This window comes from Budorcas taxicolor, chromosome 4 (genome assembly GCF_023091745.1).
Source record: "Budorcas taxicolor isolate Tak-1 chromosome 4, Takin1.1, whole genome shotgun sequence".
NCBI lineage: Eukaryota > Metazoa > Chordata > Mammalia > Artiodactyla > Bovidae > Budorcas > Budorcas taxicolor.
This window is the reverse complement of record NC_068913.1, coordinates 22,323,978-22,347,253: the sequence shown is the minus strand read 5'-3', so window position 1 is coordinate 22,347,253 and position 23,276 is coordinate 22,323,978. Positions and strand designations below refer to the sequence as shown.

At 37.7% G+C, this 23,276-nt stretch overlaps 1 protein-coding gene across 1 annotated transcript; it reads right to left on the bottom strand.

The window, feature by feature from the left end:
* Positions 1-308: 308 nt before the first annotated feature.
* TMEM106B (transmembrane protein 106B) lies at positions 309-22,122 on the bottom strand. Its single transcript, XM_052639051.1, has 8 exons — positions 22,004-22,122; positions 19,555-19,776; positions 16,424-16,487; positions 11,008-11,167; positions 3,562-3,702; positions 3,257-3,306; positions 1,878-1,931; positions 309-1,132 (listed from the first exon to the last, which is right to left on the bottom strand). Exons 2-8 carry the CDS (start codon positions 19,772-19,774, stop codon positions 994-996), a joined length of 828 nt encoding a protein of 275 aa, XP_052495011.1. The 5' UTR covers positions 19,775-19,776; positions 22,004-22,122; the 3' UTR covers positions 309-993.
* Positions 22,123-23,276: the final 1,154 nt, after the last annotated feature.

Below are 23,276 nucleotides of genomic sequence, written 5' to 3'. Positions count from 1 at the left end.
GTACCTAACAGTTGTGAAAAGTATCTTCATAATTCTTTAGTATGAAAAGCAACATTAAAAAAAAGTGGATCACCAAAATATTTTATTTCAAATCTATGTTATACCTGATCAAATATGTATTTGGAAACATATTCACATTCTAGAGGTTTCTGAATTTCATTTTCCTGTGTTTTTAATTTTTATGAGCAACTTACTAGATTTTAAATCTGTACCACTTTAACATTTATTACAACTATTTAGAATCCATGCATAATTTATTTACAATACTGTACATTAAATGGTTATATTTGAATATTACACAAAAGTTTCACACAACTATAACATGGAAAGACATGTGAAACACATTATATACGGGTTTTTTAAATTTTTCAGGTACAGAATTTTGCAAACATTATTTTGGTTTATAAGTGTTAACGCAAACACTAGCTTGAAATAACACTGACAAAACCATGCAAATGAGTGGAATTTCAAAATGAAAAAGTAAAAATATTTAGCTAAAAGCTAAAATAGCATATAGTTTAAATACTACCAAGTAGCAATGGGAGTTTATAAAACAGGAAAAAAAAGGTATTCTTTAAATGTCTTCATCAGTAATAGGCCCTCGGTAATTTTCTATAAAAACATTCAGAAATAAAGTTTCTCAAATTATGTTCATCACCAAAATTATGTTTTCAGTAGTGATTAGAGCTGTGAATTTTAAATAAGTATCTGTTATCTTGAAGGAGAAGTCTTAGTTTTCCCCTTTGGGAAATGAGCGAAGAACATCAATCAGTAAATTTAGGTTCAAATAAAAGATCCTGGTACAAATATCACAAACACAGAGCGGAGAGTTGTAATAAACTACAAGTCCACATATTCTTAGATGTACTCTTAAAACAGAAGTGTAAACTTTAGGTTGCTCAATTTAAGATCTCCTATCACGAAGTACCTCATCCTTCAAAGTTTGGAAAATATCAATAGGTACTTTTTTTCTCCAGGTGCATCTCTGAGTTTTCATTGTTGTGGCTGAAGTACATTTAGATATTCAGATTGCCCCAAATGATACGTGGTGTTTCTTCCACAATCAACATACTGGTACCTTTCCTGGGATATCTGTTCTGAATGTCCAAAGTAAGTTGTCGTTACAGTAACTCTGAAAATAAAATAAATGGAGAGAAGCACTGAATAGTTAATATATTAAAAAAATCTTTTTAAAGTGGGAACACTTTATATATTAAAATTCTTTTCAGGGAGAGGTTATTTGATTAATGATAATTTAATGTTGTAGACATGGGTCTCTTAGGGAGTATTTCCCCAGTAGACAACAGGAATGCTGGCTGAGCAAGCCCTATCCAAATAATTATATACAAAAAAATGTAATTTTTTTCAAAACACCTATCTTTGGCTAAAAATATCTTTAGTTCATTGCACTCTTAAAAATAATCACACAGTTCTCTCATCAGAGGAAAAGGGTTAATCAGGTGTTAGCTAATGGCCTAAAGACCCAACCTATAACCTACAATGTTTTCATTGCTTAGGGAAACACCCAACTTGCAAACCAATAACATTATTTCTCATCACTACTGTTCCTGCCTTTACCACAGGGAGCAAGGAATTGGCTGTTGAGCTCATCCTTCTCTCTGTATCAACTTCTACTGTTTTCCTGAGTTCTTGGAAGGTCCAGATTCATTATTTAGCAGCCATGTGGTCCTTCACTACTTCTCTGAGCTCCCATTTCCTCATGTGCAAAGTGGGTAACTATTTACTTCACCTCACTGCACTCATGTAAGGCTTAAAATACAAATGAGACAGCATTTATAAAGATGTGTATACTCTACGCTAATGTTACACATCCAAAGTTGAAACAAAGAAATTCTTTCAAAAAAATTCATACTCACTGCATCATGAGCACTATGTTATGAACTTTGATGGTTATCAGTGTGCAGAAATCACTGTTAAAGAAAAAAGCAATGTAAATACACACAAACGATGACATTATACATTTATTAATAAAATAGTTTAATCACAATTCCTCTTCCTATGTTAAAGCCAATACAAATACTATTAAGAAGATATAATAAATAACCATTAAATGGTTGAGCATTTTCTATATCTCAAATGATGAGCATTTTCTATATCTCAAATTATTAACATTTTCATGGCTTCTTATTCTATGCTTTCATACTACAGCAGCTGTAGAGTTGTCTACTAACTACTTCTACTTTTTTTCACCTTTTGAAATTTTAGTAACCAGATTATTACCCACTCAGAAATTCTGTATCAGGCTGATATCAAAAGAGGATAAAAAATTATCACAGATTTTTACTTAACAAGAGTTAATAATCATTTAGACCTAATTTACAAGTTTCACAACTTCAAACCAGAATAGAATATTAAACATCACTAGCATTTGTGGTCCTCCTATACAAAAACAAAAAAATTACAAAATATGAGAATATGATTTTATAACATAGTAAATAAAAAGTGACATGGTATGCATGATCCTAACGGTGAAAAAAAAACTATGTGTACAGGTATATGTATGTTAATGTTACACATTTTGAAAAGAGAGGATGGATATGATCAAAAGTCAGAAGGAATATTCTAAAAATGTGGTCTTGTCTCTGCTAAAATAATGGAAAATTAAACATATATATTCATTAAATGGGCTTCCCTTGTAGCTCAGTTGGTAAAGAATCTGCCTACCATACAGGAGATCTGGGTTCAATTCCTTGGTCAGGAAGATCCCCTGGAGAAGGAAATGGCAACCCACTCCAGTATTCTTGCCTGGAGAATCCTATGGACAGAGGAGCCTGGCAGGCTATAATCCATGGGGTCGCAAGAGTTGGATATGACTTAACGACTAAACCACCACCACCACCATTCATTAAATATATATATTCACACATGTATGTCTGACTCTTTGTGACCCCATGACCCCATGGACTGTATATGGAATTCTCAAGGCCAGAAACTGAAGTGGGTAGCCTTTCCCTTCTCCAGGGGATCTTCCCAACCCAACGATCGAACCCAGGTCTCCCGCATTGCAGGCGGATTCTTTACCAGCTGAGCTGCAAGGAAAGCCCAAAAATACTGGCGTCGGTAGCCTATCCCTTCTTCAGTGAATCTTCTTGACCCAGGAATCGAATTGGGGCCTCCTGGATTGCAGGCGGATTCTTTACCAACTGAGCTATCAGGAAAGCCCTATATATTCACACATACCCACACTTATTCCTTATAATTTAATGAGAGAAAATAATTAAAAATCAGAACTTACAACATATAACTCATTTCCTCTGCTATGACAGTAGGTACTGTATAATCAATCTGAAAGGCAAAAAATGAAAATAAACCAACGGAGAATAGTATCAAAATATCAAATATTTCAGACAGATTTCATAACTTAAAAGAGTTTGGAAATCTCTCTTTTTATGGGTTTGATTCTATGACTTTCTTTTACATATGTATGGGATACATTTCAAAGTTTAATGTTTTTGGGAAAACCCCCATCTCCTGAAAGTTAATATTATATACAAAGTTGAGATGCATACCCCTCCAAAGTATTTTCTGAATGAAGCTTACTTGTTTCATATCCAGTGGACCAATACTGGTTATGTTGTTTAAGCGTGCCTTTCCAATAACTGTTTTTGAAAACTGAACTTGTGCAGTGATGTTTTCAACTTCAACAGAATAATAGTTATTGTTCGTTATATTTAGTGTATTCTGAAAAAGAAAGGTAGAAAATGTGCAAGTTATCTTAGAATAGGCATAATAAAGAAGTATTCAAAATAAATAGAGAAAATCACTCTAGCTGTGGCTATGCTTCATTTACCAGGAGGAAGTAAATTGTCCCCCAAAACATCAAAGAAGATTCATTGAACCAATTATTTGGGTTTTGCATGAGTGCTATGTATATAAAACGCATACAATGAACATACACTTTTAAAGAGTAGGCCCAGGAAATGTGTAGTACCAGAACACAGAAAAATCGATGTTATAAAACGCATTTGTGGCCTTAGCAAATAGTCAATAAAAGTTGTTGTTCAGTTGCTAAGTTCTGTCCAACTAATCGCAATCCCATAGACTGCAGTATGCCAGGCTTCCCTGTCCTTCACTATCTTCTAGAGTTTGCTCTAACTCATGTCTGTTGAGTCAGTGATGCCATTTACCATCTCATCCTCTGTGGCCCTTTCTCCTCTTGCCATCAACCTTTTCCAGAATCAGGGTTTTTTCCAATGAGTCAGCTCTTGGCATCAGGTGACCAAAGTACTGGAGCTTCAGCATCAGTCCTTCCAATGAATATTCTCAGTTGATTCCCTTTAGGATTGACTGGTTTGATCTCTTTGCTGTTCAAGGGACTCTTAAGAGTCTTCTGTAGTACCACAGTTTGAAAGCATTAATTCTTCAGCGCTCAGCCTTCTTTATAGTCCAACTCTCACATCCATACATGACTACTGGAGAAACCATAGTTTTGACTCTACGGACATTTGTTGGCAAAATGATGTGTCTGCTTTTTAATATGCTATCTTGGTCTGTCATAGCTTTTCTTCCAAGGAACAAGTGTCTTAATTTCATGGCTGCAGTCACTGCAGTGATTTTGGAGCTCAGGAAAATAAAATCTGCCATCTTTTCCATTTATTCCCCCATCTATTTGCCAGGAAGTGATGGGACCAGAGGCCGTGATCTTTAGTTTTTTGAATGTTGAGTTTTAAGTAAGCTTTTTCACTCTCCTCTTTCACCTTCATCAAGAAGTTCTTTTAAGTCCTCTGCTTTCCGCCATAAGTCTGGTAACATCTGAGGTTTTTGATATTTCTCCTGGCAACCTTAATTCCAGCTTGGGATTCATCCAGCTCAGCATTTCATATGCTGTACTCTGCATGTAAGTTAAATAAGCAGGGTGACAATATACAGCCTTGATGTACTCCTTTCCCCATGTTGACCAGTCCATTGTTACATGTCCAGTTCTAACTGTTGCTTCTTCATCTTCATACAGGTTTCTCATCAGGCAGGTAAAGTGGTCTGGTATTCCTGTTTCTTTAAGAATTTCCCACAATCTGTTGTGACCTACACAAAGGCTTTAGAGTGGTCAATGAAGCAAAAGTAGATGTTTTTCTGGAATATCCTCGCTTTTTCTATGATCCAATGGATATCTGCAATTTGACCTCTTGTTCCTCTGCCTTTTCTAAATCCATACTGTACATTTGGATAACCACAACATATTGGTTATCCAGTTTATTAAGACCTTTTTGTATAGTTCTGCTATGTATTCTTGCTACCTCTTAATCTCTTCTGCTTTTGTTAGGTCCCTGCCATTTCTACTGTTTATTGTGCCCATATTTGTATGAAATGTTCCCTTGATATCTTCAATTTTCTTGAAGAAATCTCTAGTCTTTCCCATTCTACATTTTCTTCTATTTCTTTGCACTGTTCACTTAAGAAGGTTTTCTTATCTCTCTGTGCTATTCTCTGGAACTCAATATTCAGTTGGATATATCCTTCCCTTTCTTCTTTGCCTCTTGCTTCTCTTCTTGTCTCACCTATTTGTAAGAACCCCTCAGACAACCATTTTGCCTTCTTTCATCTTTTTGGGGAATGGTTTTGGTCACTGCCTCCTATACAGTGTTATGAACCTCTGTTCATAGTTCTTCAGGTACTCTATCAGATCTAATCCCTTGAATCTATTTGTAACTTCCACTGTATAAATGTAAGGAATTTGATTTAGGCCCTATGTGAATGGCCTAGTGGTTTTCCCTCCTTTCTTGAGTCTGAATTTTACAATAAGGAGCTCATGATCCCAGCCACAGTCAGTTCCAGGTCTTGTTTTAGTGGATTGTATAGAGCGTCTCCATCTTTGGCTGCAAAGAATATAATCAATCTGATTTTTGTACTGACCATCTGGTGATGCTCACGTGTAAGAGTCATCTCTTGCATTGTTGGAAGAGGTATTTGCTATGACCAGTGCATTCTCTTGGTGAAACTGGGTTAGCGTTTGCCCTGCTTCATTTTGTACTCCAAGGCCAAACTTGCCTGTTACTCCAGGTATCTCTTGACTTTCTACTTTTGCATTCCAATCCCCTATGATGAAAAGGACATCTGGTTTTGGTGTTTGTTCTAGGCCTTGTACGTCTTCATAGAACTGTTCAACTTCAGCTTCTTCAGCATTAGTGTTTTGGGACATAGATTTGAATTGCTGTGATGCTGAATGGTTTGCCTTGGAAAGGAATAGAGACCATTCTGTGGTTTTTGAGACTGCACCCAAGTACAGCATTTTGGACTCTTTTGTTGACTATGACAGTTACTCCATTTCTTCTAAGGGATTCTTGCCCACAGTAGTAGATATAATGGTCATCTGAATTAAATTTGCCCGTTTCCATTTTTGATCACTGATTCCTAAAATATCGATGTTCACTCTTGCTATCTACTGCCTGACTACTTCCAATTTACCTTGATTTATGGACCTAACGTTCCAGGTTCCTATGCAATATTGATCTTTACAGCATTGGACTTCACTTTCACCAGCAGACACATATACAACTGGATGTTATTTCTGCTTTGGCTCAGCCTCCTTATTCTTTCTGAAACTATTTCTATACTCTTCCCCAGTAGCATATTGGACACATCAACCTGGGGAGCTCATCTTCTGGTGTCATATCTTTTTGTCTTTTCATACTCTTCATGGGTTTCTCAAGGCAAGAACATTGAAGTGGTTTGCCATTCCCTTCTCCAGTGGACCATGTTTTATCAGTGCTTTCCACCATGGCCCATTCACCTTGGGTGGCCCTGCACGGCATGGCTCATAGCTTCATTGATTTACACAAGAGTATGATCCATGTGATCATTTTGGTTAGTTTTCTGTGATTCTAGTTTTCATTCTGGAGGCCATGGGACTGTAGTTCTTGCTTCTTCTGTCTGCTCTCTGATGGATGAGAATAAGAGCCTTGTGCAAGCATCCTGATGGGAAGCACTGGCTGTGGGGAAGGCTAGGTCTTGCTCAGGTGGTCAGGGCCGTGCTCACTAAATATAATTTTCAGGACCTTGCTCCCTAAATCTAATTTTCTGCTGATGGGTGGAGCTATGCTCCCTTCCTGTTAGTTGTTTGGCCTGAGCAGCCCAGTCCTGGAGTCTGCAAGCGCTATGGTAGGGCTGGTGGCTCAGATGGTAAAGAATCTGCCTGCAGTGCCGGAGACCCAAGTTTAATCCCAGAGTGTAGAAGAACCCCTGGAGAAGGGAATGGCAACCCACTCCAGTATTCTTGCCTGGGAAATCCCATGGACAGAGAAGCCTGGCAGTCTACAGTCCGTGGGGTCACAAAGAGTCAGATGCAACTAAGTGACTCCACACACAGGCTCTATGGTGGGGCTAATCGCTATCTCCTCCAAGAGGACTTATGCCAACATGCTATGCCTCTCAGGGCTACTGCTGCCAGTGCCCATGTCCCCAAGGAAAATTACTTTTTTATTTTTCAATAAAAGTAACTCTAAAGTTCCATCCAAATTTTTCTAAATGTTAATATGTACATGTTTTCACGGGCTAAGTTATTTCTGATTCTACTGAATACAAAGACAACCTTTTAAAATGTTAAGCAAAACTTTAAACTATTTTTTAAAAAACTGGTATTTTATCTTATACATGAGTAGAGCTTTCCAACAGATCACTTTTCAGAGGAATTGGGACAGATTCAAGACTTGATAAAAAGAAATACAGTTGCATCATTTCCACACTTAATTAACAGCTGGGCTGAACTTCTACAATTCGAACTTAAACAACGGTTTCAAATTACTTTAGAAAACAGTCAATGAAAAGAAAAACTGTTAAACTGGGAAATAACAAAACATCTAAAATAGTACTAACAAAAGAAATCATAAACAAAATCACAAAACATTAAATAAGAAATCTTGAAGAAGTATTTGTAAGGCAGATAGTAATGGTTATCACCTATACTATGAGGCCTTACAAAGTAGAAAAAAAGACATAAAGCCTCCTGTTAAAAAAAATAAGAGCAAAGGATATGAGTAAAGAAATCAGAAGAGTATAAATATAAATATAAATGGCCAAGAAACACTATTTGTCAAATTAATTTATTGTCAGAGAAAGGCTGATTTAAATAAAAGTGGATACTGCTTTATATCCATTAAACTAGTAAAAGTTATAGAAAATGACAGATTCTATTTCTGGCAGGGATATGGACCAAAGGGTGTATTTTTGCATTCCTGGAAAATACATGAAGGATTACAGCAATATTCATTGAAATTTAAATTATGTATTATCCTTTGACCTAGCAATTCTACATCTGAGCAATTATTCCACAGAAATAAAAACATTAGGATGTTAATGACAGTGTTATTTGTAGTGGCAAAAAACAAAACAAAACACAAATCTTGAAAATAAAGTGAATGTCCAACATAAAGTAGAATGCTTGAAAAATAATATTATGTCATTACATGGAATAATATGCAGCCATTAAAAAGAATGAATGAACTCTAAGCAGAAAATCAGGAGTGATTCCTGCGAAGTATTAACAACTAAGAAAACCAAGATGCATAAAAGTATGTACAAAATATTATTTTTAGAACTAAATAATGATTTAAGAAAAACTGAACATGTGAGTTTATAAGTTAATATGAATATGGAGAAAGATATGGAATGAGGCAACATGGGATAAGTGACAAGATAGAAAATGGTCTTAGAATAAAAACGATGAAAAAAAAAAAAAAAGAATGTGCTAGCAACCAGCAATTTTATGATCATGTTTATGCATTCATTTCGTTAAATGTAGAGAAATGTTTTAAAATTCTATAAAACAGTAGAAATAACCTTTCTCTAAATATATAAACATCTTCACCTACTTGGCTCTTAATACCAGTATCATTTTATTTCTAGCTGCTGCTGCTGCTAAGTCACTTCAGTTATGTCTGACTTTGTGCGACCCCGTAGACGTCAGCCCACCAAGCTCCTCTGTCCCTGGGATTCTCCAGGCAAGAATACTGGAGTGGGCTGCCATATCCTTCTCCATTTATTTCTAGACACTACAGTAAAAAATTGTTAATTTAAGGTCAATGGACCCTCTGATATAGACCAAGGAACGGGATCCAGGAAAATTTTGGAGTTCTATTTAATATTGGTACACATTTTTTCTGATGAGGTGTCCATACTTTTCATTAGAATATTAAAAGGGTCAATGATGCAAAACAGGCTGGAAACAAAAATACTTATAAGAATTACAGAAAGATAAATTGGTAGTTAAAAAGATAACACAAAGATGATGCAAAACAGGCTGGAAACAAAAATACTTGTAAGAATTACAGAAAGATAAACTGGTAGTTAAAAAGATAACACAAAGATAAACATCAAGAGAGACAACAAAAAATAAGACAGGACAAAATAGTTTAGTATGAAAAATAAAAAATTTTACTGCTGAAAACACTGAGAATCCATTTAATTTATAAGCAAGGGACTGCAGTCATGGCTTTTAAATAATGATGATTTATTATCAAAGGCCTTAAACTTATGATCTTTAACTGCAAATTTACTTTCAGGAATTTATCCTTAAAAAATAACCTGAAATAGAAGCACAAAGTTTAAGCACAAAGATGTTTTTGGAATAAATATTTATAATATCAAAACTAAGCAACTATTAAGAAGGTTGAGTAAAAATTGTAATATGGCCATGTAAAAGACTACATACAACCACATAATATGGGTAAATGCAGTGAGATCAATTAAGTGAAAACGTGCATGTATATACGCTCACATATATGTGTGTATCCTTTATATATAATTCCATTTTAAAATGTATTATGTGTAAATCTACGCATGGACATGCTTATATACAGAGTTAGCACATGTATGTTTAGTCATCTCTTGGTATCCATGGGGTATTGGTTTCAGGATCAACTATCCCATCCACTCAAGGTTCCATCATACCAAAATCTGCAGATGCTCAAGTCTCTGATATAAAATGGTGTATATTTGCATATAACTTACGCACATCCTCCACACAACATCTCTAAATTACTTCTAATATCTAACATAGTGTAAATGCTACACACATAGTTGTGAATATAATGTAAATGGTATGGAAATAGTTGACAGAGTATAGCTAATTCAAGTTTCTTTTTTAAAAAGAAGAAGGATAAATGAATCCATGTGAATTCTTTTTTTCCTGTAATTAAGGAGTAATTCTACCCAACACACATTTCCTTTTCAGTCCCTATGTCTCTCAACCCCCCTCCAGCAACACAGGTGCATCTACCTCAACCTCTAGCACACCAAACAACTCTTCAAGGAAAACGAATGAAGTCTAATATTACCCTTCCAAATAAATCATTGCCACATAGATGTACCTTAAAGCCAGAAGCAATGTATCTTCCTCATTAATAATACAGTGATTTGCAAACCATGCTTACATAAATGTAGAACAGGTATAAGACCTTCTCTGAGGCTTTTGTTTGCTTGTTTTCAGGTGTGAAAGGCTGCAGAATCCTAAAAACTATTGTCCTGAGAAACAAACATTTTCACACATACTAATTTACAAGAGAAATCAATCACTTGTTCACTGCCTTTGAAAACAAAGGAATGGTCTGTTAAAGATGGCAAAAATTGTGTTTCACAAAACACAAGGACATGAAAATGTAACATGTATAACACCTATTCAATCAACTATATTAACATCTTGCTAGGAGCAACTGAGAGTCTAATGTTGAAAAGTAAACAGATTGTAAAAACTTTTCTCCCAGCAATTATTTTATTTTACCCTACCAAAGGCAACTTCAAATGTTAAGGATTCTGAATACACAGAATTTGCCATTTTCAGCAGAATCAAAGATGATAGAAAAGGTCAATACATCTTTGTTACCTTTCATGTTCTCTCAATAAGGACAAAGGTGTTGCTTAACATGATAAAGGAATGACGTCTTCATGTTGATGTATGGCAGAAACAAGCACAATACTCTAAAGCAAATACCTCGCAACAAAAAATTTTTTAAAATAAAGGAATGAAGTCAAATATTAATATAAACATGTTCTTACCGTAATATTTAAATATATTGTGCGTTTTTGAACATCATAACTAACATATGCTGATTTGATGCCAATGTATTTCACGTCAATAGAACGAGGGAAAAGGAAAAACACAGCCAGTCCAGAAAGGAGCAGACAGACAAACACAGAAGCCATCACATACAGTTTTCTGGAAAAAAAAAAAAAAGGAAAGTGAGATATTTAAACATACATGCATCAAAAATTACATAATGAAACATTCAGAGAAGACATTTTCATTTTCAATTTTTTCCCTATTATACCAGTAGGAAAAGATATATGATTCTTTTCTTTTTAACCATCTTTTTACATTATAAAAGTATTGAATAGAGTAGGTTTGAATCTATTAAGCATTAAAATATTCTTCTTAAAAGACGTCTTTATCTTTTTGGAGACTAAAATTTCAGGCTTATTATAGATAGAACATTTACCGTGGTGATCCCAAAGCAGGCTGCTCATTAGAATCAAACTGCGGAGCTTTATAAATATATACATTTCAAGACTCCCTGACGAATTTACTGAAGTGGAATTTTCACATGTGTGTGAAAATCTGTGGTTATTTTATCAACCAGATATGCAGTTAGAATCAACTGTTTCAGTTTATTTCAATTTTTAGGAACTGCTTTTTTTTTACTTTTAATACAACCTTTTAAGTGATATTAAAAAAAGGACATGATCTAAAGTCTAAACAGAAATATATACATGTACACACAAATACCTAATTTGCTTACCTGCTTCCTCTTCAAAGCTCTGTCCCAAACTCTGAAGGTAATCAGTTTTGTTAGTCTATAGTTTATCATTCTATTGTCTCTCTCTCCTTGTGCATGCATGTGTGTGTTTTCAAAAAACAAATGTGCTTTGGATATCATGCTATGGTAAAATACAGTTCTTCCTCATTCCATTTTATCATATAGATACAGTGTAACTTCTTCTACTAGTCCCTTACTAGTGGCCATTCACATTATTTCTAGTTTTTGGTAAAATAAATACTGGCACAGTGAATAACATGTGCAAATGCTATTCACTGTATTTGACAGTAATCCTTAGAATAAATTTTTCAAAGTAGAATTCCTGAGCCAAAAGGTAAATGTGTATGTAATTTTGACAGATAAGGCCAAATTTCCCCTTCAGTAGTAAGGCACAAGTGTGCTTGTTTTCACACAGTATTGCCAACAAAACAACACTCAAAATTTTGGACTTCTGCTCATCTGATACACAAGAAATGGTACCTCAATATTGTTCCAATTTGCATTTCTCCTATGAGTGAGACTTAACATCTTTTCATATGTTTAAAAGATACTTGCTTTTCTTCCTTGTGAACTGGATATTTACAGATCTTACTTTTTGTATGGTTAGCCTTTTTCCTCTCAAACTGTGAAACTCTAGAGTAAGGATATTGGACCTTTAATAATAATTTGCAAATACCACTTCTTAGTTTGCTATTTGTACCCTGACTTGATCTGCATCTTGTTTTTGCTTTCATCTTTTAAAAGATAACCTACACTTTTATTAACTTTTTATATTTTATCCAAATTTATTAATCTGTTCTTCTATTCAGTAGAGTTCGGGTCAGTCACTCATTCGTGTCCGACTCTTTGTGACCCCATGAATTGAAGCACGCCAGGCCTCCCTGTCCTTCACTAACTCCAGGAGTTCACTCAAACTCACGTTCATCGAGTCGGTGATACCATCCAGCCATCTCATCCTCTGTCGTCCCCTTCTCCTCCTGCCCCCAATCCCTCCCAGCATCAGAGTCTTTTCCAATGAGTCAACTCTTTGCATGAGGTGGCGAAAGTACTGGAGTTTCAGCTTTAGCATCATTCCTTCCAAAGAACACCCAGGACCGATGTCCTTTAGAATGGACTGGTTGGATCTCCTTGCAGTCCAAGGGACTCTCAAGAGTCTTCTCCAACACAATAGTTCAAAAGCATCAATTCTTTGGCACTCAGCTTTCTTCACAGTCCAACTCTCACATCCATACATGACCACAGGAAAAACCATAGCCTTGACTAGACGGGCCTTTGTTGGCAAAGTAATGTCTCTGCTTTTGAATATGCTATCTAGGTTGGTCATAACTTTCTTTCCAAGGAGTAAGCGTCTTTTAATTTCATGGCTGCAATCACCATCTGCAAACATCACAGTTATCCAAGTCTATGCCCAACCAGTAATGCTGAAGAAGCTGAAGTTGAACGGTTCTATGACCTACAAGACCTTTTAGAACTAACACCCCCAAAAGATGTCTTTTTCATTATAGGGGACTGGAATGCAAAAATAGGAAGTCAAGAAACACCTGGAGTAACAGGAAAATTTGGCCTTGGAATATGGAATGAAGCAGGGCAAAGGCTAATAGAGTTTTGCCAAGAGCACACACTGGTCATAGCAAACACCCTCTTCCAACAACACGAGAGAAGATTCTACACATGGACATCACCAGATGGTCAACACCTAAATCAGATTGATTATATTCTTTGCAGCCAAAGATGGAGAAGCTTTACAGAGTTAGCAAAAACAAGACTGGGAGCTGACTGTGGCTCAGATCATGAACTCCTTATTGCCAAATTCTTCTATTACTGGATTCTAAACCAGTTAGGAAAGCTGCTCCACTCTCAGGTTATTAAGAAATTAACTCTAATTTCTTGACATTCTTAACTATCTAGAAGTTATCTAATAAAGGGTCAGACTGACTGTGTATAAGTCCTAGTTGCATTTTTCTTTCCATGAAGACTTGGCATGCTGTTTTACTGCTTATCTGTTTAAAGCATTGTGGTCAAGAAGGAACATGCCAATCTGATTTTCTATCTCTTATAAATTAATCAATCTTTTGCTTGGGCATTCAAAGGGACTATTGAGTTTTTTGTTATTACCTTTGAAGTCCAGTAATTTCACCAAGATTGGTTATTTCCAAAATTATGGTATGTCTTTTCAGTGTGTAGATTCATGTCTTGTTTTATTTCAAGGAAGTGATCTTGAGTTAAGCATTTTCTCTTTCTTCAGTTTGCCTCCTTTGATATTCTTCAAGAACTCCAGTTACATTTATGCTTGATCTCCTTGGCTTGTGTTCTGTACCATTTTCTCTCAAATACTTTTCATTAATTTTTGTTTCTGTGTGTGCACACGTGGGTGAATGTTTTCACTTCGTCCTTTGTATCTGCTCTGTCTTCTAAGTGCACTTTCCAAGGTATCTCTTTGTACTGTGTTCTGTTTGTCTTCATCGCCAGAATTATTTTTCTCTAATTCTTTCCAGGGCCCTGTAGACTCTCTTTTCATATCCTTCTATTGTTTAGTCACTGTATTTCTGAGCTCCTCAACTTTTGACTTTTCTGTTTTAGTGTCATAGTTTCTATAGTTTCCTTAATCTCTTTCAGAACACGGGAAGTATTAAGTTAAAGTTCTCATCTGCTTTTCTGATAATGCTTTATCATGTTAGTATTTTGATCAGTTCTTCTTTTATAAGTTTTACTACCTGTATGCAGGTCAGGAAGGAATGGTTAGAACTGGACATGGAAAAACAGATTGGTTCCAAATAGGAAAAGGAGTACGTCAAGGCTGTATATTGTCACCCTGCTTATTTAACTTACATGCAGAGTACATCATGAGAAACATTGGGCTGGATGAAGCACAAGCTGGAATCAAGATTGCTGGGAGAAATAGCAATAACCTCAGATATGCAGATGACACCACTCTTATGGCAGAAAGTGAAGAAGAACTAATGGCAGAAAGTGAAGAACTAAAGAGCCTCTTGATGAAAGTGCAAGAGGAGAGTGAAAAAGTTGGCTTAAAGCTCAACATTCAGAAAACTAAGATCATGGCATCCGGTCCCATCACTTCATGGGAAATAGATGGGGAAACAGTGGAAACAGTGGCTGACTTTATTTTATCTGCAATCAGATAGTGATTGCAGCCATGAAATTGAAAGATGCTTACTCCTTCGAAGGCAAGTTCTGATCAACCTAGACAGCATATTAAAAAGCAGAGACATTACTTTATCAACAAAGGTCCGTCTAGTCAAGGCTATGGTTTTTCCAGTGGTCATGTATGGATGTGAGAGTTGGACTATAAAGAGGACTGAGCACAGAAGAACTGATGCTTTTGAACTGTGGTGTTGAGGACTCTTGAGAGTCCTTTGGACTGCAAGGAGATCCAACCAGTCCATACTAAGGGAAATCGGTCTTGGGTGTTCATTGGAAGAACTGATGTTGAAGCTCAAACTCCAGTATTTTGGCCACCTGATGCAAAGAGCTGACTCATTTGAAAAGACCCTGATGTTGGGAAAGATTGAAGGCAGGAGGAGAAGGGGACAACAGAGGATGAGATAGTTGGATGGCATCACCGACTTCATGGACATGGGTTTGGGTAGACTCCAGGAGTTGGTGATGGACAGGGAAGCCTGGCATGCTGCGGTTCATGGAGTCGCAAAGAGTCGGACACAACTGAGTGACTGAACTGAACTACTGTATGATGCTTGATTGTAATCTGGTGTGTTTTTTTTTTATGATCATATTTAAATTAGATACATTTTTGTACTTTTAAGTTGCCATTTTGTATGGGGAGGATGGGCCAGGATTGCTTTCATAGCTTCACTCTTCAAGGACTCCATGCTCTGTTGTTACACAAAGCATTAGATGGTCTCTATGTATATCCACTTCTATAGTTTTGAGACTATCTGTATAGTTTATAGACTATCTGAACCTCTTCTTTTATCACTATTCTTGTTCTATACAACCTGGATTCTACTGTCAGTAATTTTTTTCCTTAGGTTGTATCTTCCTTTTTGTAGTTTATGTTGAGTTTCCTTAAGGTCTTTGAGGACTTAGGATGGCCCAGTTCCTTTAGATTTTCTCAAGGCCTCTCTGTGTTTCTCTGTGGACTTTTGTGCGTTCTCTCCAAGTTAAAGAGTTTTTAGATTTTCTATGTTAACAGAATATTCTCAGAGGAAATTTACTGGAAGTCTTCTGAGTGAGGGCTTCTTCTCTTGGGATAAACTATTTACTTTGTCCAAGGGCTCTTAGGAACTCTCCTTTTGCGTTTCATCACAACTTCCACAAAGCTGCCAAGCACTTTTGGCTCCTTATGTTGTCATGGTATGAACAACCATATTTATTCTGAAGTTAGTGGGAATACCTTAACACCCATTTTTGATGAAAATGTTGTCTCTGTGTAACTGAGACCTAATTGCTCTTTAAGGTCCATCTGTTTTAACAGATTTAAGAAGATTTAGATACTACACTGCTTCTAAGGACTTACGCAATCAGGAATCATTTTTATTTTCTAATGACATAATGGATATAACGGCATAACTTAACCTGATACTATTTTTCCTTTTAATAGTTTTAACTAAAATACCTATTTATACATATTTGAAAAGCAAAATATTTTTTTTAATTGCCATTTTCTTACGATTACTTACGTTCTTCTTGGCCTTAATCTCTGATCACTGTATGGAATCAATGCCACCAGCTGGTTTTCTTGTCCTAAAAGAATTAGATTTAGAAATGTATTAACATGATTAATTAAAAGTATGATGGCTCCTCATCAAAGTCTGGTTTGGAAAGAATACAATACCATCTGGTTCTCATCTCATTCCTTTATTAAATTCTCTCAAAATCTTCAAAAATTATCCAGTAGCAGCTGAGTTCCAAAGCAGACCCTGTGTTTTTTTCATATCTGAATTTCTAGCTATTCAAAATACTATGAAGAATGAGAAAGAGTAATTCGTTCTGCCATTGGGGGGTAAAACTCACAAAGTCCAGGCTTTCAGATCTGAATTTACCAGGCTTTCCTTCACCCAGTTTTCCATTAAGATTTCAATTGGGTTATCTGAATGAGAGCAGAAGCAGCATACTGTTACCACTGTGTACTGAAACCCCTGTAACTACAAAGGTTCTTAAAGTATTCCCCTTGAAAACCAAAACTGACAATATATTAACTCTCAGGCTTCAAGAACCCAAACGTATACATACCCTTACAGGAAGGACTCTTTCAGGTCACACCTCTCTCTGTATTAAGTTACTTCAAAATTCAGTATTTCTTTCTTGGGTTGGTGGATCAGATGGTAAAGAATGTGCCTTCAGTGCAGGAGACCTGGGTTCAATCCCTGATTTGGGATGATCCCCTGGAGAAGGGAATGGCTATCCACTCCAGTATTCTTTCCTGGATAATTCCATGAACAGAGGATTCTGGCAGGCTACAGTCCATGGGGTCACCAAAGCATCAAGCATGACTGAGAGGCTAACACTTTAACTTAATGAATAAATGGACCTCTAAATGCCAATTTTCCAACTTATGAAAACTTGGTTCTTCATATTAACTATCAAAGCCCCACAGTCAAATTCTCTTTTAAAGCTTTCCATAATACTTTTGTTATACCTCCCTGCCCCCTCCACAAGTCTCCCCTCATCCATACTTCCCCTACCGTATTCACATATAAATATGTATCTGTGTATGTGTGTGTACGCATATCCTATTTGGTGCTATTCATCTGTTTAAATGACTACTGATTAAAACTAACCCTTTAGCTACTATGCCTGTATCGACACAGCTAAAAGTAGATAGAGAAAAACAGTCTCATTTTAGATCACTAATTTCAAGTGGCCTTTAATAATGCCAACACTTTCACTATATTTCCCAAGTTCATACTCTCAACCTGACTCTCCCAAACTACAATTCGTAACTTCAACTTTCTCTTCAAACCTCCAATATCTTCTCCCCTGTCCTTACGCTCACTTCACGATGTGGCAAAGACGCAAGGATTGCCACCAAGCTGCTGCCACCACCACATCCACCCAGCCACCCGCTTGTGCATCCAGGCACTCTACGTCCCCTCCTCCTGCTGGGAGTAAACTGGCTGTGCTCCTCTGGAGGGGCCCGTTGTGCTTGTGCACTGTAATACTCCTTGCCACCTGCATTATCAGTGTTCTACGGATCAGGCTCATCAGCGGACAAACACATTCAATTCCATCTTCAAAAAATTCTTCTCCTGACCTTACAGTCCCCTCTAGCTATCCCTTTTCTCTCCTCTCCTGTACAGCAAAACTCAAAGAAAAGCTATTTTTTGACTATATAACTTTGCACCTCCTATGCACTCCTGATCCCACTCTACACACGTTATGCATTCCTTTGCTACCAAAACTGCTCTTTTAAAAGGTCTCTGGCCTCTAAATTACCAAATCCCAAGGCCAGTTCTAAGTCCTCACATTATCTGATCAGCAGTATCTAACATAGTTGACTGACTTCTCCTCCACCAAGCGGTACATTTTTCTCATTTATCTTCAAGGATACCACAGACAAAGGGATTTCCTGTTTCTGCTCTAGCTGCTGTTTTTAGTGTCCTTTGCTAATTCTTTCTCATGTCACTGACCTCAAAATGTTGCAATGCTCCAAGGTTCAGTGCTAAAGTCTCTTCTGTTTCCTATTCACTGACAACCTTGGTGCTCTCATTGAATTCAGCTTTAAGTATCATCTCTACACGGATATGACTCCATGCTAGGCCTTGCATTTGAATTCCCGGCCGTTAGTAACTAACTTCTTACTGAACATACCCACTCAGATGTCAAAAGTGCATCTCCAGTTTTATATATCTAAAACTGAACTCCTGCTCTCTCCCCTGACACATATACTCAAACCTTTTCTCTATATTAATAAGTGGCTACTCCATTCCTTCAGCGGCTCAGACAAAAACATCTTCAAGATCATCCTTCACCTTACACCTTACTATGCACATCCAGACAGCCAAAAGTGCCTACTGGCTATACTTCGAAAATATACCTAGATTGCAAAAAGGAGACCTCAGCCCTCCCCAGGGCCCCAGTCTGGTGCATTAATACCTTTACCTACAATAATCCTTTAATTCTCAAATAGCTACTACCTCTGCAAAAGTATTGTCATTCTGGCCTTCCCTCAGCTTCTCTCCAGGGTCAAAAATTGACTTCAATCAAGCAGTGAGAACAGTACAAGGTTTTTAAAATTATTTCTCTTTACTGCCATTGCTACTAAAGTAACCTACAAACAGCACATGAGGATTACTCCCTACTGACTCCCCCTATGACAAGGCACAAATTGACTTTTTTTCCTATACGGCTCATCTTCATGTATCATCCCTCTTCATGTAGTTCCTTTAAAAAAGAACTAATTAGCGCATGACCAGCTTATTATTATTCTTTAAACAACAAATTAAAAATATTCGGTCACCACATTACTTATCCTAACACCCACTACAGCAAAGCAACTGTGACCTGATCTTTATCGATACCAAATAGGACTAAAAGTTTACAGTCAAGACACGCTGCTTATCTGCAATAATTTCAGGTGGGAAAGAAAAAAATATTGGAGGTAGAAGGGTGGTTTTCATTACTGCTTTAGGATCCCTAATTAAAATCTTGAGGTTTGTGTCCTTTTGACAGAAGATAACTGATAGGAAGTTTTAACTTTAATTCTGTCTTTTAAAACATAAATGGTTGTGCTTAGACCCATGAGTTTCAAAGTAATTGTGAAAATTCCTGAAATTATTCTTTAATGGAGAAACAGTGCAATAACACATACCCCTAGGAATTCTTCCTGTTCCTTGACAAGTGGGGCAAGTGACACTATCTCTTCCTGTAAATTCCACATATGGAAACTGAGAGACATCTCCACTTCTTCCATCTTCATTATGGACTTCACCATTAACCAATCCATTCCTTATATTTTCAGTTGATGTAATGCCATCATAACCATCTTCTTTATTTGAATGTAAAGGCAAATGAGAAAAAGACTTTCCCATGTCTAAGAAAAAGAAAAAAATCTTACAGTAAACTTCAGTTTAAAAAAAGTATACTTAAAAACATTACAGGATATTTATACTCATCAAATTAATTAAAATAACCTTCAAGGGAGTATTCAAACTATTTGGGTTGGAATTATATTCAATCAAAATAATGTCTCAAAGCAGCCATTTACTAGGGTCCAAAAGTGCTTTTCTAACAAAATATCATGAAATGGTATCATATCAAACTTGTGATGAGAAAGGGCTTTCAAACAACAGTAAAATTTGACAGAAGTCTACACTTTCTTAAGAGTTCTCTGAAAAGAAACACATGTGCTTCACTCTTCTTAGAATAAAACAAAAACACGTTTTACCTTTAAAACAGTAGCAAAGCAAAAGTTTCTTTGGGCAGATTACAGCTAGGTATTACCAGGTAATGTCAAAGTAGTATTTTTCAACCTTTTAAAATTCATGCCCTTATGTGATAGACAAAATCCACAATCTTTCTCATGCTCACATTTCTAGCTTTAAACATTTGCAACAACAAAAAAATACAAAAAACAAACCTCCAGATTTTTTCTTTCTCTCAACAGTTGGTGAAAGTTAAAATTAAGAAATTAATATTCCAAAATATTGACTATAATTCACCAATACAAAACAGCAAAATTTAGAACATTAATTTCAAATTTTTAGGATAACAGTATCAAAAATGCAGGTGGGAAATTAAATAAAGTTTAAAGACAAATAAAAATAGGATGTGCTAGTACCTATATCAAAAGAACATCCACAGGTAAGTAATGCAGGAAGACTGAAGTTGAAGTCACACAAGTTTTAGTATTAAAAAAATTTTTTAAGCCATATATTTTAATCTGTTGATATTCTGAGCACAAATTAACAAAGGGAGAAAGCAGAAGTGAAAAACAATCCACTTCTGTTTCTAAACGTGACCATATATTTTCTGTCATTTCCTAAAACAGATTATTAAAGGCATTCATATAAAAAATATGTCTTTAAAAATGCTCATTGTTTTTAATAAGAAAAACTGACCCTCAAAATAATTCAACTTATCTTATTCTATGAAAAAAAGTCTACTTTTTAAAACTTGTATGCGATCCATGTGTTGGGGTCACTCAAACACAGGGTAAACAGCAGGTTAAAAAACTAGTGGACGAACTTAAAATTACAGAATGATGAATAAAATGCTTGTTTTCAATATTAAAAATAAATTTATGTACACACTGCCCATTAAGTTCAAAAACATAAATAACTTATGACTTCTAAGAACGCATATATTTCTCTGGATTTTGCTCAGACATTTAACGCAAGCCAAACCAATACTTGCCAGTCACAGGTGGTTAGGGGAGAATTAACATCACCGACCCCACACACGTTGACCTTGGGCTTATGTGGAATACTAGATGACCGGGGATCAGGGCGCCAAACCCACCCTTTTAGGATCTCAGTTAACACAACAGAGGTATAGGGTGCCTCCCACTGTAATGACTTAAAGGGAAAAGACACAGAAGGCAAAAAAATAAAACAAGAGGCTCTCAGTCGGAGTCTGTTTTCTATCCTTACGTAACAGCTGCCTTAGAGTCGGCGTGGGACTGGTGTCTGTTTCATCAAGGTTAATGGACAAGGGCCAGGCTTTGTCAGGTACTGCCCATTCCTGCCCTCCCTACTGGATTTTCCTCAAAGCGCTGCTAAGTTTAACCACTTTTATTCTTGGAGACTTATAAAGAGGTACTAGGCCCCTGTGCTCAATACATTTGTTTTTAAATCAAAATCCCTTCATTTACTTAAGAGCAACACGAATCTTAGGCTTATTATGGAAGAGGGGAGAAAAAGTACAGGACTCCATCCAATTTAAATAGGTCGTGAGCTTCTAAACGAAAGAAGTCGGCGCCTTTCGTAAGCCTGCCGACTCTGAAAAGGCTAAAGATGAAATACAGGCAGTCGGACAAGAATACTGAAAAAGAGCAGAACTAAGGGCTACCGGCCGCTCAAGGCGTGGGGGCCTGGTATCTTCCCCGTGCGCCGGGCTTGCACCGAAGCCCGGAATCCCCTGGCAGAAGGCTGGGCCGGGGGAAGAGGAGCTGACACACCTCCATCGCCCGGCCCGCAGCGCCTCTCTGCCCCGCAGCCTCCCTTCCGCCACCGCCTCCTCCGGCTCGGCTTTTTCCCGGGCACCCGCTCGGCCCCCGCTGGTGAAGGGGACCTGGGGGCTGCGCGTCCCGGGTCGCTCACCGGCACGCGGGGTGCTGCGCAGTCCCGAGCAGCTCCGGCTCGGACAGGCCCGAGGGCAGGGTCACGGAGTCCGCAGTCCCGGGTGCTGGGCCGGGCGCGACGGGTCTGCAGCGCTGGGTCGCCGCGGGGTCGGGGTGGGGGTGGGGCAGCACCACCACGGCATCAGCCGAGGCCCGTCGCTGTCGCTGCAACCTGCGCCCGCGCCTGCGCAGAGCGCTCCTGGTGGGGCAGCGGTGGTGGTGATTGGGCGGGGGCAGGGGGGCGGGCGTGTGTGTGTGTGTGTGTGTGTGTGTGTGTGTGTGTGTGTGTGTGTGTGTGTGTGTGTGTGTGTGTGTGTGTGTGTGTGTGTGTGTGTGTGTGTGTGTGTGTGTGTGTGTGTGTGTGTGTGTGTGTGTGTGTGTGTGTGTGTGTGTGTGTGTGTGTGTGTGTGTGTGTGTGCGCGCGCGCGCGCGCGCTGTGGCCCGGAAGCGCGCACGACGCCTGCGTCCTGCCTCAGTCTTTTTAAAGCTTTGAAGGCTGCTGCGGTTCTTGTGTGCGGTCTCCCAGTTTCATTTCCTTCGTGTCCCAAGAACTAGCGGTAAAATCTGACCGCTCTCGCCCTGGAAGATTTGAAAAGATTAGTACTCCCTCCGTTTTCCCCTGTCAGGCTGTTTCCCTTTGCAAAGGGGAAAGACGTTGCCCGTCAGCTTCAGCTCCCTGAGCTGAGCAGCCTCTCGTCCAGGCTCTTCAAGTGGCCCCTGACACTTGCGACGCTGGGAGTGACATAAACCGGTTGGTAGACGCGTGTCTGGTAGCTGAGAAGTCACAGCTGTTTTAATTTAGAACCTTTTAATTATAGAAAGGAATAGTAAGTGGGTGGAAACCGGATTTGGTTTTGTTTTTGTTTTTGCACCTTATGTCTCCCTCCTCCCCCTAAGTGCTTAGTTACCAGAGTGTGAGATCCCCGCCCAAATCCCCGTGTTTCAACTCATCCCTGTGACTTGGGGCTACTCTCCCCAATGTTTCAAAGGGTAGCTTATCTCATGTGAAAAATGAGAATAACCATACAGAGTGGTTTTGAGAGTTAAATGAGGTATTGGCAATGCCTGTCAACCACGGACTGGACTCATTGCCTGCAGAGAACTTCACGTTTAATGAATGAAACCTACTTTTATAATCACGGTCACAATGTACCTCATAACCAAGGAAGTAAGTGATAGTAATCTATTGTATTTTTGTGTTCTGACAGGATAGGTGGCCAATAGAATATGAAGATATGTAAAAGTAAGAAATG

Bases quoted from the DNA above. Each gene is read 5' to 3' on its own strand.
- TMEM106B (XM_052639051.1), bottom strand. From the start codon at position 19,774: ATGGGAAAGTCTTTTTCTCATTTGCCTTTACATTCAAATAAAGAAGAT. The intron at 16,488-19,554 runs GTATGTGTTATT...TAATTCTTTTAG, and splicing joins AACAGGAAGAATTCCTAGGG to GACAAGAAAACCAGCTGGTG. The intron at 3,703-11,007 runs GTAAGAACATGT...TTTCTTTTTCAG, and splicing joins CAATATATTTAAATATTACG to AATACACTAAATATAACGAA.